The following is an 18107-nucleotide window of genomic DNA, read 5'->3' as shown; positions in this document are numbered from 1 at the left end:
GCAAGTCTTCTGATGACAAATTCTCTTGCTTTACTTTGATCTGAAAATGTATTTTGCTTTCAGTTTTAAACGATATAGAATTTTGGTTTGAGAGGTTTTATTTTCTTTCAGTATTTTAATGATCTTGTTCCACTGCCATTTAGTTTCTATAGTTTCTGATGAGAAGTGATTTCTAATTATTTTTCCCCTTCTCGTAATGAGTCATTTTTTTCTGGAAGCTTTCAAGATTTTCTATTTTTGTTTCATTTTCAACATTGTAACTCTGATGGATGATTTTCTTCTTGTTTATTCTATTTGAAATTCACTGAACTTGAATCTATAAATTTGTCTTTGAAGAAATTTAGAATTTTTTCAGCCATGGTTTCTCCAGATATTTTTTCATCTTCTCTCTTCTCTCATTTTAAAACTCTAGTTACAAACTGTATTTGATATTTTGGCATTGCTCCACAGTTCCCTGAGGTCTTATTCATTTTTTTTTAAAAATCTTTATCTTTCATATAATAGAATTAATAGAAATTTTATTAATCATTCTCATCCATTGACTCTTTCCTGTCTCTTTCACTTGCAAGTCCATTTAGTGATTTTTTAGAACTTAAGATACATTGTGATTTTTAGTTCTAGAATTTCCATTTTTTTAAATAATTTGTTTCTCCTGTGAGATTTCCTGTCTTTTCATTCCTTATAAACACATTTCCTTTTACCTGAATGGACATAGTTATAATAGTTGTTTTAAGTCCTTGCCTGATAATCTAACATTGGGTCATATCAGGGTTCATCTGTTGCCATTTGTCTTGAAGCTGGGTCAGATTTTCATGCAAAGTTGTATCCAGACTTCCTGAGACACAAATTAGGTTGTAGAGACTCTGGTTTCTCTAACACTCTGGATTCTGTAACATTCCTTTGAAGCCTTGATATTTTTATTTTGGCAGACATTAAGTTTGTGGAACTTGAGCAGAACTCTCTGTCGCTTGGGCGGCAGCTCAGATTTCTGTGTAACTACTTTAGCCTTGGAGGGTGATCTTGGTCACCTGCCTGTGCATGTGTGGTTAGGCTGTCACTCAGGAATTTAGCCAGAGTTTATATACAGAAATGTTCTACTTCCCGTCTCAGGCTTTGTCCTCGTTGCGATTCTCTATTCACTTTCCAGGAGCTGTAGTTTCTCCAAACTCTCTGTTTTCTGTTTTTATTTTTCTTTTTACATGTGGTACTGACCAAGTCTTGCTTCAAGCTTTCCTGAAGTTAAAATATGCAATAACAGGAAACTCAGCACACCAAGACCTGCCTTTTGTCACTTTCCAGAATCTCTGGGTAGTTATTTGTATTTTGTGTAGTGTTTATAATTATTTTTCAGAGGTTTTTGTGCTAAGAGTTTGCTCGAACATACTGGAATTGGAATTCCTCTCACCCTCATTTTTGAAAACTAGTCCTACTCAATATACAATTCTTTGTTATAGGTTTTTGTTGTTTCTTTCTTTTGGCATTTTACCATTTCAATATCTTCTGGCATCCACAGTTTCTGTTGAGAACTTGTTCATATCATGTCCTGTTTCCTGGAATGTGATATATTTTTTCTCTGGGTGCTTTCAAGATTTTCTTGTTATCATCATCTTTCAGTTACTTATCATGCTTAGGATTACTTAGAATTCTTGGATCTATTAATGTTTCCCACCAAATTTTGAAAGTTTTCAGTCATTGTCTCAAAACAAGTTTTTTTTTTTAACCTGGAGAGCATTATGCTTAGTGAAATAAACCAGAAAAAGACACATGCCATATGATTTCACTCATATGTGAAATCTAATGAACAAAATTAATAAGCAAAATAGAGACAGACTCATAGATGGAGAGCAGACTGACAATTGGCCCAGGTGGGGTCCAGTTAGAGGAACTGAGCAAAAAAGAAAAAAGAGAGAAAGAACTCGTAGACGCGGACAACAGTGTGGTTATCGCTGGGGGAGGAGAGTGAAGAGGAGTGGAGGAGGGTACGGGGGGATAAATGGTGATGGACGGAGACTTGACTTTGAGTGGTAAACACACAGTACGTGTACAGATGATGTGCTGTAGAATTGTGCACCTCAAACCTGTACAATTTTGTTAACAGTGTCACTCCAATAAATTCAATAAACAGGAAAAAAGGAAAAAGTTAAAAAAAAATTTCTTAGTCTCCTCCCCTTCCAAGGACTCCAAGTTCACACATTTTGAAATGCTTGAATTATTCCACAGGTCTCTGAGGTTCAGTTTACTTTTCTTCAATCCTTTTTTTTTTATCTCTGTTCTTTGAATTCGTTAATTTGTATTAATTTATCTAAAAGTTCAAAGATTCTTCTGCTCTCCCCGCCTACTATTCAGTCCATTTAGTGCATTTGTTTTGCTGTACATTTCAGCTATAGGACCTTTCTTTAATATTTTTACTAACCAGATTCCTTATCCACCCTTTCACTGATACTCTATTTTCCTTCAATTCTTTATATGTATTTATAATAGTTATTTTGAAGCCTGTTAAATATAACACCTGGCCTCAATCAGTTTCTATTAACTATCTTTTATCCATTAGAATAGAACACGTTTTCCTGTTTCTTTGCGTGTCTACTAAGTTTTTTTAATACAAAATTGGAAAATTGGACTCTATGCAATATATTCTAGTGATGTGTTCTACTGGGTTCTTCAAGGGTATTTTTGTTTGTTTTCATCTGCTTGATCTTTTTTCTATTCTATTAGGAAGTGAACTCGCCTGTATTCAAACCGCAAACAATTTCTTGTGTGAAGTAGCTCACATCTCTGTTGTGTTTCCTACAGCTTCTCACTGGTGGCATGTACTTCCCCTGTGCCTGTATAATTTGGTGGTCATCCAAAGACTGGGGAATATTTTGGCGGTGACTTCCTTGCTTAAATTTTCAGCTGCTCTGCCAGTCTCAGATTCTGCCCCTTGACACTATGATCCTGAGACCGAACAGTGAGCCACGACAAGTGGAACAGGGAAACTGAGACAGACAGCTGAGCAGATTGGCTGAGCAATTTATAGGCAGACACAGAAGGTCACCTCCCTAGAGACAGCATTTAGGCCTCAGTTGTATTTCAGCTCCAGGCCCAGAAAAGCAGCACAATCAGATGGGCGACACCAGGACCAATGACTAATGATTCTCTGATCTGGTGCTGACCAATCAGTGAAGACCACCACCCTGAAAGAACACACCCGGAAAACTGATGAATACTCCTCTGGAACCTTCCCCTGAGACCTCCCCTAAGATTCTTGCCCTCAAGAGGAGATAAAAGCCTCAGAACAAAGGACCCAGTTTGGGCTCACTCACTCTGCCTCTGGGGAGTAGCCTGTCTCATTCCTTTTCCTCCTTCTTCCCCGACTTCTTCCCCCATAAGCATGAATTTCCTAAACTCTAAGAGACCCCACAAAACTTGCAGCCAGGGGGACAATGGGCAGCAGCAGCTTGCTCTGGGCTAATTTCCTGAACTTAGCCCCAAGGTCCCCTGTTCTCTGACTTCCCAGTGAGCTAAGGCAGCCCAGCCCAGATTCTCCTGTTGCTTCCTCCTTCTTTGACAGGCCCTTCTTTGTTTCACTGCCCCCAGCTTCAATGAATGTACCCTCATAGACACCTGGACTCATGGAAAATCTTTCCTACATGAGCCAAGAACACCCACACTACCAGCCAGACCCAGACAGACCCAGTCATGAACAAATCCCCGTCTGGTAATAACCGCATAGGACTAGATTACTGGTGCCCAAGCTGTACCTGATTTGGCAGGTCATTTCAGTTCAAAGCAGCAAATACACAGGCTTAGCTCTATGCAACTTCATCTCTTAAGAGATTCCCCTCTGTTTTCTGCCTATTTTTTAAAATTTAAACTGGACTCTCTGGGTTCTCCTTTATACACACATAATTAAATGATCAGCCAGAAATTAGAATAGCTTATACTCAAATTTTATGACTCTCTCTTACTATGATTTTTTGCTGACAAAATTTCCTCTTTAAAATTTTACTTCTTTTCCTACAGAAGAGTTCAGCCTTGAACTCTTCTCTCTGGTGTCTTTGGGCAGTCAGGTTGCATTTTTTAAAAAATCCTCACCCGAGGGTATATTGATTGATTTTACAGAAAGTGGAAGAGAAACATTGGTGTGGAAGAGAAACATTGGTGTGGAAGAGAAACATCGATTGATTGCCTCCCATATGAGCCCACAACCTAGGTACGCGCCACACTGGGGATCAAACCCGCAGCCTTCTGGTATACGGGAAGATGCTCCAACCAATTGAGCCACCTGGCCAGGGCTTCCAGCTGCAGTTTTTAGAGAATAAACTCTCTACATTCTATATGCTTTTGAACATTTCACTGAGTCTTTAAATACTTGCTGATTTAAAACAATGTTTTATTCAGTTTTTAAAATTATTTGTGAAAGGACTTGCATTACCACTTTACATTGCCACATTGCTGAAAGTTCTGTAATGTAGTTTGAATTCGTATTTCTCCTACAATGAGTGAAATTAAACATCTCATATTTTAAGCCTATTTTTATATTTTGTGAATAGTTTATGTCTTTTGCCTATTTTTCTGCCAGGACTTTTCCATGCATCCCCTGAATTTATGAGAGTTCTGTGTATTTTAGGGATATCAGCACTTTATGACATTTTTATGTTGAATTCCCATATGTGTTTGGGTCTGTTTCTGGGCTCTGTTCCATTTCACTGGTGTGTGTGTGTGTGTGTGTGTGTGTGTGTTGGCACCACACTATTTTAGGCAGTAAGGTATTATAGTGTTTCATGTCACCTTATTTTATAAGTCAATTTTTATGGCTTTTTCTTTTCCAGTATTTTCTAGTTATTTTCACATTTATATTTTTAATATATTTTACTGATTATGTTATTACAATTGTCCCATTGCCCCCACTTCACTCCCCTCTGCCCTGCGCTACCCCTCCCACCCACATTCTCCCCCTTTAATTCAAGTCCATGAGTCGTACATCTAAGTTCTTTAGCTTCTACATTTCCTATATGATTCTTACCCTCCCCCTGTCTATTTTCTACCTACCATCTATACCTACTTATTCTGTGTACCTTTCCCCCATTCCCCCTCTGCTCCTCCCCACTGATAACCCTCCATGTGATCTCCATTTCTGTGTTTCTGTTCCTGTTCTAGTTGTTTGCTTAGTTTGCTTTTGTTTTTATTTTAGGTGTGGTTATTAATATCTCTGAGTTTGCTGTCACTTTACTGTTCATATTTTTATCTTCTCTTTCTCAGATAAGTCCCTTTAACATTTCATATAATAATGGCTTGGTGATGATGAACTCCTTGAATTTGGCCTTATCTGAGAAGCACTTTATCTGCCCTTCCATTCTAAATGATAGCTTTGCTGGAGAGTCCTTGCCTTTCATGACTTGGAATACTTTTCTCCAGCCCCTTCTTGCCTGTAAGGTCTCTTTTGAGAAATCAGCTCACAGTCTTATGAAAACTCCTTTGTAGGTCACTGTCTCCTTTTCTCTTGCTGCTTCTAAGATTCTCTCCTTAATTTTAATCTTGAGTAATGTAATTTTGATGTGCCTTGGTGTGTTCCTCCTTGGGTCCAACTTCTTTAGGACTCTCTGAGCTTCTTGGACTTCCTGGAAGTCTATTTCCTTTGCCAGACTAGAGAAGAAGTTCTTTATCATTTGTTCAAATAACTTTTCCACTTGTTGTTCTTCCTCTTCTCCTTCTGGAACCCCTATAATTGGGATGTTGGAACTTTTAAAGATTTCCTGGAGGTTCCTAAGCCTCTCCTCATTTTTTTTTTTAAATTCTTGTTTCTTCCTTCTTTTCTGGTTGGATGTTTCTTTCTTTCTCCTGGTCCACACTGTTGATTTGAGTTCCAGTTTTCTTCCCATCACTGTTGGTTCCCTGTACATTTTCCTTTATTTTACTTAGAGTAGCCTTCATTTTTTTCACATAATTTGCAACCAAATTCAACCAATTCTGTGAGAATCCTGATTACCAGTGTTTTGAACTGTGCATCTGATAGGTTGGCTATCTCTTCATCGCTTACTTGTATTGTTTCTGGAGCTTTGATCTTTTCTTTCGTTTGGGCCATTTTATTTGTCTTGATGCACCTGTTACTGGGCAGAGCCTTAGGTGTTCACCAGGGAGGGGTAACCCACTCTGTGAACTGTGTTGTGATGCTGTGTGTGGGGAAGGGGTCTGAGAGGGCAATGGCACTTGCTCCACTCTCTGCCAGATTTCAGTCACTTCCCCCACTTCCCACAAGCAAATTGGGCCCTTCTGGTGCTGATTCCAAGGTGGGTGGGTTTATGTATGTTCTAGGATCCTGTGGGTCTCTCCAACCAACTCTCTTGTGGGGCTGGGAGTCTTTTCTGCTGCCTCAACCCCCACAGGGGTTTTCAATCAGTGATTTGAGGCTTTATTTCCCTTTTGCTGGGGTCCTGGGTTGTTGCACAGTCTGTCCCACTCCCCAGGTGTTTCTCCCAGTTTATCTGCATGTGAAGGTGGGACCTCCCAGTCTGCAATCCTCCACCTCACCGGGTCTACCCACTGCTGCCTTGCTGGCCAGCTACAGTCTTGCATGCCCCACTGCGCAATCCATCACCTCACTGGGTCCTCCAGCCACCACGTTGCTACAAGTCCTCTCTGCCAGGCTGCCTGTCTCCACCCCTCCCACTGGTCTGGATGAATGTGTCTTCTTTAACTCCTTGGTTGTCGGACTTCCATACAGTTGGATTTTCTGTCAGTTCTAGTTGTATTTTATTTTTAAATTGCGTTGTCTTTCTTTTGGTTGCATGAGGAAACAGTGTGTCTACCTATGCCTCCATCTTGGCTGGAGTTTCACATTTATTTTTTTCATATGAACTTTACTATCAACTTTTCAAACCTCATTGAGTATTTGCTGTTATCTTTATTGAGATTGTTTTGCATTTATAAATGGACTTAGGGAGATAGAACATTAAACCATCCTATCTAAAAACAAGAAACATTTAAGTCTACTTTGTGTCTTTCAGGAATAGTTTATATTTTTTAAATATTATTTTTGCACATTTCTTGTTAAGTGTAATCTAAGAAAAGTTGTTCACTTTTTATGGATTCTATATTTGTGAATTCACCTACTCACTAAAATTTGTAACTGCAAAATCAATACTCAAGGCATTTTGCAGATGTGTGTATGCTCAGTGTTAAAAATGTGGCTCACCTTTCTTCCTTTGTTCAGCTCTTAGTGTAAAAAACTATTATTTCCCTTAGTGGCATATTTAGTGCCATGTTTTTCATGTTTCTGTGCTTCCTGTTGGTTTCACTGTTTAACTGGCCCCGAGCACTGTGCCATCCAGTGTTCCTGTGTGTGACAAGCCTGTGAGGTGATCAGCAAAGAAATTAGGTGTTAGATTGAGCTTCATTCAGGCATGAGTAATAGTACTGTTGGCCATGAGTTGTGTTAATAAATCAACAACGTAGATTAAATAAGATGTCTTTAAACAGAAACACTCAGAAAAGGTTACATACCGATCAGTTTGTGGAAATGATGTGACCAAACGGGAATCCAGCCCCGTTCTTCTCCTAAGCACAGTGCTTCCATATTAGCTGACTTTAGCTCTGGAAAGGCCTTTTTAGAATATAACTGCCACAAATAATGGAAATCAACTCTTTTTTATTTTATTTGTTGCTTTATAATGTGAAAGATTTATACGATCTGAATAGAAACCAGAGTATTATTTGTTGCTTTTATAAATGAGGTTTTTCTCTATGAGTACAACTTCTAGTTAATCATCATTTGTGTACATAAAAACTACTGATTCCTGCATGTTAAATTTGTCTTGCCACTGCACTGAGCTATTGTTGTTGCTTGAGTTGGCACCATCATAGATTCTTTCAGGTTTTTCAGGTATACTTTTTATCAAATGCAATTATAATTTTAATTTTACTTTTTCAATTCCACTTCCCTAATTAATTTTTCTTGTCTAATTGTGTTGGCTATAATTCCTCCCCCCTTTTATAAGAACAGTTTTTCATCTATGTGGAAATGCTCTGAGTTGATAATGGACTATATGTCATTAATCCATAGACTCCAGGAGTTAAACTTAGGGGCACTGTTGGCAACTGTTACTTGATGAGTGAATCTTTTTTTATATCACTCAGGTGGTCATCAAACTTCTTCTTGAACACCAGTGACTTTTCTTTTGGTAAGAGCTTATCTCTCTGTTTCTGGGAAGAACCTTGTACCCATTCTACATAGTTCTGTGTGGCTGTCAATCACTTCATCCTGATGCCCTGCCCTGGCTTATGATTCATGCTAATTACATAGGGCAGCCATAAAATCTGTACACATAGTTACTATTTTTTACAGATTGAACCCCTTTTATTATTTCTGGCATATGCTAAAGATGTACATCTATTCAGTGACAAACACATGAACTACCTGAGGCAATGTTCACAGTAGCACATGCTGCAGTCTAGAGGCTGTCTCACATTGTTTGTTTCTCAGGGATTGCTGCCCATGTCCAGTGTTTTGGAAGCTGTTGTTAAATACATTTTATCAAGTTCTTATTTGTTTTGAATAGGGGAGGGGGATTCAGTTTTCTGTTATTCCATATTGGCTGGAAGTGCAAATACTCTGCAGTTATTGCAATGTTCCCCAGCACTTTGACTGCGCATTATCAATGAAGGACAACACATTGGACATATTACTTAATGTCACAGAGCATACCCTGCTTTGTAACATAACATCAATAAACTATTATTATGTGTATTTGTCCCGTACTCCTTCATAGCTGCACTCCTCTGGAGATGAAGAAATGTAGAACAGAGAGAGAAGGTGATCACCTTTCAAAAGTCTGAGGTCTCTCTGGAGCCCGGCACAATGTCAATGCTCAATTGCTTGTTGAGTAATTGATGAAGGAACACAGGCTCGCATGAATGCATGTAAGCATGAATGAATGACAGCCACTGGAGGAATGGTTTCTGTCCTGCCCCACCCATTCTCCACTGTGCAGACCAAACCCTGGCTCTAGAGCCTTCCTGCCTGGGAAAGACCCTGAGCTCTGGGTGGCAGCACGCCCCCCTACAACTCTCTGACTTGTTCTGGATCATCTATCTCCTCACTCCTTAATTCCTTCCTCACTGCATTTTGCTTTTAGCTTAATGCTGAGGTCCTGGCCCTTCTCCTTCCACATTTTTGGAAATGGATTCCTCTTTAAATTTCTTTGACATAAACTTGGTGGCTCCCTAGTTTTCAGAGATGTGAGCATCACTTTTAATGAGGTTGCGAATTTTTAGAGTATTAGAATTCTGCCCTAGCTTTTGCAAAGACATCCAATATAGTTATTATTATTAATCTGTATCCCATTATTACCTAGCCCTAAAGCTATTATTGATTAGAAGTGATTTGAATGAGCTTTGTCATTTGTAAAATTAATAAAGCTAATTTTACCAAGAAATTAATTAATAGAGTTGAATACTTTTACATGTTATTGCTAAAATATGTTCAAGGAAAGCAGTAACACACAACCCAATAGTTTTGAAATGTTTCCAATGTAAGAGCTTTTATTCTGGTTCCACACTCAATTAGAGGTACCTACAACAGACTACAGACAAAAATAATTAGGGAGGGATACAAATCTCCAGAAAGCAATAAATAGGAAATATTCCTATTCAGTCTTGCAGCTCTCATACAAGTTACTAGGTCTTCATTTCAGTCCTAACACTAAATGATAAAATCTCTAATTCATATGAGAAAACCCACTTAAAACAAGACTTTAGGCTTAGATTATAATTAACTTCCAAAAAATTTTGAAAATCCTATGACAGTAATCCATCAGATTAAACTTCTAGGTGCACAGAATCTACCAGAAGACTGAGTACAGTTTTGTGAGGCCAGGGAAAAAAAAACAGGATAAAAAATAGAAAAGCCAAAAAATAAGCTCACACATGTAGGAGGTCCAGGTGTGGGGGTGGCAGGGAAGTCTATCTTTGTTATAAACAGGGACAGCAGGGTTGGCATGGAGGAGGGCAGCCTTACCTTGCAGAGGGGCTAGGTCCACCGTGTCAAGGGGCTGAGGTCTGGGAAGCCCTGGAGGAGTGCAGACTCTCTAATACATAGCTGCCACTATACTGCTTTAAGGTTTCTCGGTGACAGTCCCGGCCTTTTGCTGCTGTGGGTGGCTCTAAAAGTGCAGACAGGGCTGCTCAGGTGGAGGTATGGCAGCAATGGTGAGGCTGGCTGACTCCTAAAACCTGGGCTGGGGACCTTTCCAGGGGAAGTGGATGTCAGCATTACTTAAGATATTAGAGTTTTGCTGTCCTGGGACGAAAGCTGACCCAGAAACTGGGGAGTAATCTCACATGCACTACTCTTGAGAGAGATTTCAGGGTGTTCCAGAGATAAACAATGTCGTCTCCCTCCCACCTTGGTGTGTCTCTTGGGGAAGGACTTTTGGGACCTGTTGCCATGAGAAGGGTCATCTGAGTCTGAGGACACCACTTCCAGGAGAGGCAGCCTCTTGGCAGGCTTCTTTTTCTTTCTTCTAGGGTTTTCCTGTCTCGGCTCTCGTAAATCTGTGGTGCCAGCTTCCTTGGTTGGCCTAATAAGGAACGTTGAGTTCCTCATGTCCACATTCTCCCTAAAGAGCAGAAATCATGGTTACCATGGTCTTGAAAACTGCTGTGTCTACAGACAGACCCAAGCCAAGAGATAACAAGTGTTGGTGAGGATGTGGAGAAAAGGGAACCCTTGTGCACTATTGGTGGGAATGTAAGTTGGTGCAACTACTATGAAAAACAGTGTGGAGGATCCTCAAAAAATTAAAAATAGAACCACCATACAATCCAGCAATTCCAATTCTGGGTATTTATCCAAAGAAAATGGAATACTATCTTGAAGAGATATCTGCTCTCTTATGTTCATTGAAGTATTATTCACAACAGCTAAGAAAATGGAAATGTACATCAATGGATGAATGGATAAAGAAAATATAATATTTATATACAATGGAATAGTATTTAGCAGTAAAAAAGGACATCTTGCCATTTGTGACCAGATTATTGGGACCTGAGGGTATTATGCTAAGTAAAATATATCAGAAAAACACAAGTGCTGTATGAGCTCTCTCCTATGTGAAAGCTCAAATAAGCCAGACTCAGAAACAGAGTAGAATGGTGGTTGCCAGGGCTAGGGATGAAGGTGAGGGACATGAAGAGATATTTGTCAAAGGGTAGAAAAAAAACAAAGAAAATATACTGGACAATTTATTTATCTAGAAATGTCTTTCAAAGAAGGCATCTTGGGAACACCTTGACCTCATTTCAGCCATGCCATTACTGCACACCATTTGGGGAACTCATCTTTTGCAGAGCTTTTGGGGTAAGTTAAGGACACCAGACGCCTGGTGTTAACACACATTTTGTTCCCATAATCAGTATCTGCCACCTTGATCACCTGGCCTTCACTCTGAATAACTTTGATGATAGGTATTTCAGATCCTTCTGGAAATTGTCAAGAAAAATTAATAGAGTGGGAAAAGATTTTTAGTTATTTCTGAAAAGAAAAATCCCATTGATCAAATCCCTTTTCAAAGGATTAAGATTTACTACGTTATACTTGCTAAATACTAGCTCAAACATTCTAGAGGTAATTTCCAAGAGAGATTATAACATTGGTTTGATGATTTCATATTCATTAGAATAGCTATTCTCAAAAAGAAAATAAACAAAACCAAAAAATAACAAGTGTTTGTGAGGATATGGAGAAACTGGAACCCTTGTGCACTGTTGGTGGGAATGTAAAATGGTGCAGCTGCCCTGGAAAACAGTATGGCAGTCTCCCCAAATATTACAAATAGAACTACCATATGATTCAGAAATTCCTCTTCTGATTATATACCCACAGTGAAAGCAGGGACTGAAATAGATATCTGAACACCCATGTTCACGGCTGCATTATTCACAATAGTCAAAAGGTAAAAGAAACCCAAGCGTTCATTAACAGATGAACTGTCAATGGGTAAATAAAAAATTTATTTACCCATTTTTACCAATGGGTAAAAAAATTTACCCATTAAATGGGTAAATAAAGTATGATATAACATACAATGGAATACTATTCAGCCCTTTAAAAAGGGAGTCTAAAATAATCCAATTAAAAAATCAACAAAGGACCTGAACAAACACTTCTCCAAGGAGGACATACAGAGGGTTCAGAGACATATGAAAGGATGCTCATCATCACTAGCCATCAGAGAGATGCAAATTAAAACCACAGTGAGATACCGCTTCACAACTGTCAGAATGGCCATCATTAGTAAGTCAACAAATTACAAGTGCTGGAGAGGTTGTGAAGAAAAGGAACCCTAGAGTACACTGTTGGTAGAAATGCAGACTGGTGCAGCCACTATGGAAAATAGTATGGAACTCCTCAGAAAACTAAAAATAAAACTGCCTTTTGACCTGGCAATTCCACTGCTGGGATTATACACTAAGAATCCCAAAACTGGGGTTCAAAAGATCCTATGCACCTCAATGTTCATAACAATGCTATTTACAATAGCCAGGTGCTAGAAGCAACAAAGATGCCCATCAGTAAATGAGTGGATAAAAAAACTGTGGTACATTTACACAGTGGAATTCTGTATTTTTCAGACTATAAGGTACACTTCCCCCCAGATTTAGGAGGAAAAGAGGGGTGCATCTTAGAGTCCAAATGTAGCTTACCTGGCTCACTGTGCAGGGGTGCTGGTGGAATGGGGTCACAGGAGGCAGGAACAGGGTCACTGCTGCATTTTCCTCCCAAATTTGGGGTGGGGGGGAGTGCATTTTATAGTCAGAAAAATACGGTACTTTGCAGCAAAAAGAAAGAAAGAGCTCCTACCCTTTGCAACAGCATGGATGAAACTGGAGAGCATTATGCTAAGTGAAGTAAGCCAGTCACAAAACAACAAATACTGTGCGATTCCACTTACATGAGGTCCCGAGAGTAGTCAAGTTCATGGAGACAGAAAGCAAAATGGTGGTTGCTAAGGCCTGGGGTTTAGGGAATGGGGAGTTAGTGTTCAGTAGTTACAGAATTTCAGTTTGGAATAATGAGAAAGTTCTGAAGAGGGATAATGGTGATGGTCACACAATAATGTGAGTGTACTTAATGTCACTGAACTGTATGTTTAAAATGACTAAAATGGTAAATTTAATGTTATGTTTATGTATTTTATCATAATAAAAAAAGGCCTAAGCAATAGCAGTAGCATTAGAAAAGGGCTTCCCAGGAGAACACCACCAAAATTACCTTTACATGTAAGGCCAGAACCTGTGTGGACATGTAGGTTCTGTGAGGCCAGGTTCTCAGAGACTCATCTGGAAATCACCCTACCAGGTTGTAATTATCAGCCTGGTTCTTTGAAATCTAAAGTCTTATCTACTATATTACCATCAATTATCCCTCAAATTGCTACATCCCTCCAGAGCAAACTAGGATGATACATATTATTTCCCTTTCAGAAGTTTTTCTGTCTGTCTCATGGATTAGAATTCATCACAATCCAGTCTCTGACCTATAACCTCTCAGAGAGAAGAGCAACAAGCGGGGGGGGGGGGGGGGAGTAGAGTTTTTCAGGTGTAGTGAAAGCACCCAAAGAGTGAGGTAAAGGAGAGGCCTGCCTACTTACCTGAAGGTCCCCAGGGAAAAGATCCATCTTGAAAGGAACCCAAGAAGAGCAAGAAAGACTAAGAAGCAGTGTGTGTCTAGCCCTGAGCAGGGGGTGAGTCACATATTATAAGTTATGGACCATCTGAATAATTAAATTGTGAGCAGGTGATCATGAAACAGGAGGTATTCTTATCACACAAACATACAAATAATCTACTGTCAAGTGGAAAAAAGTTACAAACAGAATGTATGTTATATTTTCATTCTTGCTGTTAAGACTGTGAATGTGTATAAGGATGACTGGAAGCCTTTGCATCAGTCTGTTAATAGTTGACCCAGGGAAATTGATTTCAGTAGAATTGACACCTATTCAATTTAAAACATCTTTTGCAATTGTCATCAGTGACAAAAAGAAACAAAGATTTTTATTTTGAGTAAAAAGAATCAACATAGAAAACACTCTCGAAGATTATATATCAAATATAAACTATTACTTTTGAAATATAGGACTATGGATGGTCTTTATTTTTTATTTAATATATTTTACTGATTATATTATTACAATTGTCCCATTGCCCCCACTTCACTCCCCTCTGCCCTGCGCTACCCCTCCCACCCACATTCTCCCCCTTTAATTCAAGTCCATGAGTCATACATCTAAGTTCTTTAGCTTCTACATTTCCTATACAATTTGTACCCTCCCCCTGTCTATTTTCTACCTACCATCTATACTACTTATTCTTTGTGCCTTTTCCCCCCTCCCCCTCCCACTCCCCTGTTGCTAACCCTCCATGTGATCTCCATTTCTGTGTTTCTGTTCCTGTTCTAGTTGTTTGCTTAGTTTGCTTTTGTTTTTATTTTAGGTGTGGTTATTAATAACTCTGAGTTTGCTGTCACTTTACTGTTCATATTTTTATCTTCTCTTTCTCAGATAAGTCCCTTTAACATTTCATATAATAATGGCTTGGTGATGATGAACTCCTTGAATTTGACCTTATCTGAGAAGCACTTTATCTGCCCTTCCATTCTAAATGATAGCTTTGCTGGAGAGTCCTTGCCTTTCATGACTTGGAATACTTTTCTCCAGCCCCTTCTTGTCTGTAAGGTCTCTTTTGAGAAATCAGCTGACAGTCTTATGAAAACTCCTTTGTAGGTCACTGTCTCCTTTTCTCTTGCTGCTTCTAAGATTCTCTCCTTAATTTTAATCTTGAGTAATGTAATTTTGATGTGCCTTGGTGTGTTCCTCCTTGGGTCCAACTTCTTTAGGACTCTCTGAGCTTCTTGGACTTCCTGGAAGTCTATTTCCTTTGCCAGACTAGAGAAGAAGTTCTTTATCATTTGTTCAAATAACTTTTCCACTTGTTGTTCTTCCTCTTCTCCTTCTGGAACCCCTATAATTAGGATGTTGGGACTTTTAAAGATTTCCTGGAGGTTCCTAAGCCTCTCCTCATTTTTTTTTTAATTCTTGTTTCTTTCTTCTTTTCTGGTTGGATGTTTCTTTCTTTCTCCTGGTCCACACTGTTGATTTGAGTTCCAGTTTTCTTCCCATCACTGTTGGTTCCCTGTACATTTTCCTTTATTTTACTTAGAGTAGCCTTCATTTTTTCGCATAATTTGCAACCAAATTCAACCAATTCTGTGAGAATCCTGATTATCAGTGTTTTGAACTGTGCATCTGATAGGTTGGCTATCTCTTCATCACTTACTTGTATTGTTTCTGGAGCTTTGATCTTTTCTTTCATTTGGGCCATTTTATTTGTCTTGATGCACCTGTTACTGGGCAGAGCCTTAGGTGTTCACCAGGGAGGGGTAACCCACTCTGTGAACTGTGTTGTGATGCTGTGTGTGGGGAAGGGGTCTGAGAGGGCAATGGCACTTGCTTCACTCTCTGCCAGATTTCAGTCACTTCTCTGGCTACCCACAAGCAAACTGGGCCCTTCTGGTGCTGATTCTCATGTGGGTGGGTTTATGTATGTTCTAGGATCCTGTGGGTCTCTCCAACCAACTCTCTTGTGGGGCTGGGAGTCTTTTCTGCTGCCTCAACCCCCACAGGGGTTTTCAATCAGTGGTTTGAGGCTTTATTTCCCTTTTGCTGGGGTCCTGGGTTGTTGCACAGTCTGTCCCACTCCCCAGGTGTTTCTCCCAGTTTATCTGCATGTGAAGGTGGGACCTCCCAGTCTGCAATCCACCACCTCACTGGGTCCACCCACTGCTGCCTTGCTGGCCAGCTACAGTCTTGCATGCCCCACTTCGCAATCCACCACCTCACTGGGTCCTCCAGCCACCACGTCGCTGCAAGGCCTCTCTGCCGGGCTGCCTGCCTCCACCCCTCCTACTGGTTTGGATGAATGTGTCTTCTTTAACTCCTTGGTTGTCAAACTTCCATACAGTTGTATTTTCTGTCAGTTCTGGTTGTATTTTGTTTTTAAATTCTTGTCCTTCTTTTGGTTGTATGAGGAGGCACAGTGTATCTACCTATGCCTCCATCTTGGCCGGAAGTCTATGGATGGTTTTTATATTCCTTTGCTTTTATTTCTAAATCATATTAAGTATACATTACTTTTGTAATAGGAATAAAGCATTACAAGTTTTCATGATTAGAATTAAAAGCAGAATGGAATTTTGATTAAAGAAAAGCATTTACTACAACCAAGTGGATGCTGCTCATTCACCTTATTATATACTCTCCAGAATGACTGACGTTGACAAAGTTCAAGATATTCCATGAGGAAATGTCCTCTTATTGGGGGATGTGACAGCTATTGAGCTACCACCCATGCACCTCACTCACCTTGGCCCAGATTGCGTCTGTGCGAAGGGGTAGGCACCATGCTTCTGACTCACCGCCCGTGGACATTCTCCATCAGCATGCTGGAAAAGCCCCGCTAGTGGCTTTCTTTTGACTTATCTCATACCCAAACTGAGTTAATTTAAGTGTTCCATTCATTATTTTAGGTCACAGATTTTGTTGAATAATATGACAAATATACCAACAGTGGTGTAGTAGGGGGAGCCAGGTATGGTGCCTTGGTCGGCTCTTCAGAAGTAGCTGGGTGCTTTGGGAAGGAGAGTGCTGACACCCACTCCATGCTCTTCTTGGGTCAAAACCCATCTCATTTGCTTGGTCCAGAATTGTCAGCTTGCCCATCTTCTCGCTGGTTCTGAGGCCTCATTACTATTCTGCTCAAAGTGTGTGTATGTCAGCAAGGTGTCTTAGAACAGAAAGGACAGGAGGACCTGTGGGATAGGCACTTAACAAATGTTTTATGAGGACCAGGCGGTCCCTGAGTTTTAAGAATGGAAGGAGCAGGACATGAGGAGTCTAAGAAAAGGATGTTGTCATTCAAATTGCCACCACTGGCCCTCAGTGTTGAAGAATTTCTGGCTGTGTTCTCTTCCTAAAACTAAGGCACCACAGCACACTTTCTGAAAACAGGCAATGACATTTATGTCTCTGGATAGTAGGACACTCATAGACAGGGCTTGTTTTTTAGGGCTTTGCTCCATCATAAAAGTGTGGCTCCTGATCTGACCAGACAGGACCAAGGAAGTAATAACATACAGAGGCTAAATGATTTCAGATGCACAGCTCCTTCGAAAGGAAAAGTCATCAGTAGTGACAGGGAGAGATTATGGGAAGTGATTCCTCTCACGTAATGTCAGAGGCAATGCTCAGTCTTGAAGGTTCATTCAATGACTTAATAACGCTTTTGTCAGTAAGACAATGTGAGGTCACACTACATGGAGAAAAGGGAGGAATGCTAAACAATATGGGAATTATAATTTCCTTTGGGAGATACTCATAAATCCAAATAGCCTGATGGAAAACTACTCAAAGAAAAGTAACGAGAGGGTAATATTTTGTGTGACAGGATTGAAAGCTGACCACAGGCCCAAACAATCCTCATTAGAGCCATGGGAGAGGGTCTCCCCTCCCTCGGACTCGTGCCCAGCCATGTTCTGAGATCATACAATTTTGATCGCACATCAGGGGGAGATCCCAGCCTTAAGGATCTGAGTGCTCAACAACCTTCTTCAGGTGTCCAGTGATGATTCTGGAGCACAGAGAAAATAATTGGTTCTATGTGGGTTTCCTGAGCTCATACTCAGAACTCCCCCTGAAGTGAGTGTTCTCAAAGGGGAGCCTCAAAGGTGATCTTCCCAAGCCTGGCTCTGCCAAGGAGGAGAAGATGATGGATCCCAGCTCTGCTAAGAGGGAAGTCCAGACAGTCACATGACATCAGGTACATATTTAGCTCAGGCCTGACAGAGGTTACCCTGCCCAGAGGAGCAATTGGTTCCCAGCCTGTGGTGGTTGAGTGGAGAATACTGGAAGCCAGAGGATCAGACCCACTAGGCACACCCCCACCCCCTGCAGCAGCCAAGACTACAGCCTTCTTATGTGAGCCAGGGGTGGTCAGGGGAGAACTCAGGGCTGCAAGTCCATGACAAACGCGGGAAAATTCCTCCCGGTCCCTTGGCTTCTTATAGTTAT

General features: G+C 40.2%; 1 protein-coding gene across 1 annotated transcript in view; it reads right to left on the bottom strand.

Annotated features, from left to right (window-relative positions):
• Window positions 1–10250: 10250 nt before the first annotated feature.
• The window catches only part of VWA3B (von Willebrand factor A domain containing 3B), a 190688-nt gene continuing 182831 nt past the window's right edge, over window positions 10251–18107 (bottom strand). Inside the window, 2 exon segments of the mRNA XM_053664701.1 lie at window positions 10251–10375; window positions 10378–10598. Of these exon segments, the coding sequence (XP_053520676.1) occupies window positions 10344–10375; window positions 10378–10598 (253 nt within the window). The 3' untranslated portion in view covers window positions 10251–10343.

This window comes from Artibeus jamaicensis, unplaced genomic scaffold (genome assembly GCF_021234435.1).
Source record: "Artibeus jamaicensis isolate MK-2021 breed Jamaican fruit bat unplaced genomic scaffold, CSHL_Jam_final contig_384, whole genome shotgun sequence".
NCBI classification, from domain to species: domain Eukaryota; kingdom Metazoa; phylum Chordata; class Mammalia; order Chiroptera; family Phyllostomidae; genus Artibeus; species Artibeus jamaicensis.
The sequence above is the reverse complement of the archived record's forward strand: the minus strand, read 5'-3'. Positions and strand labels throughout refer to the sequence as shown.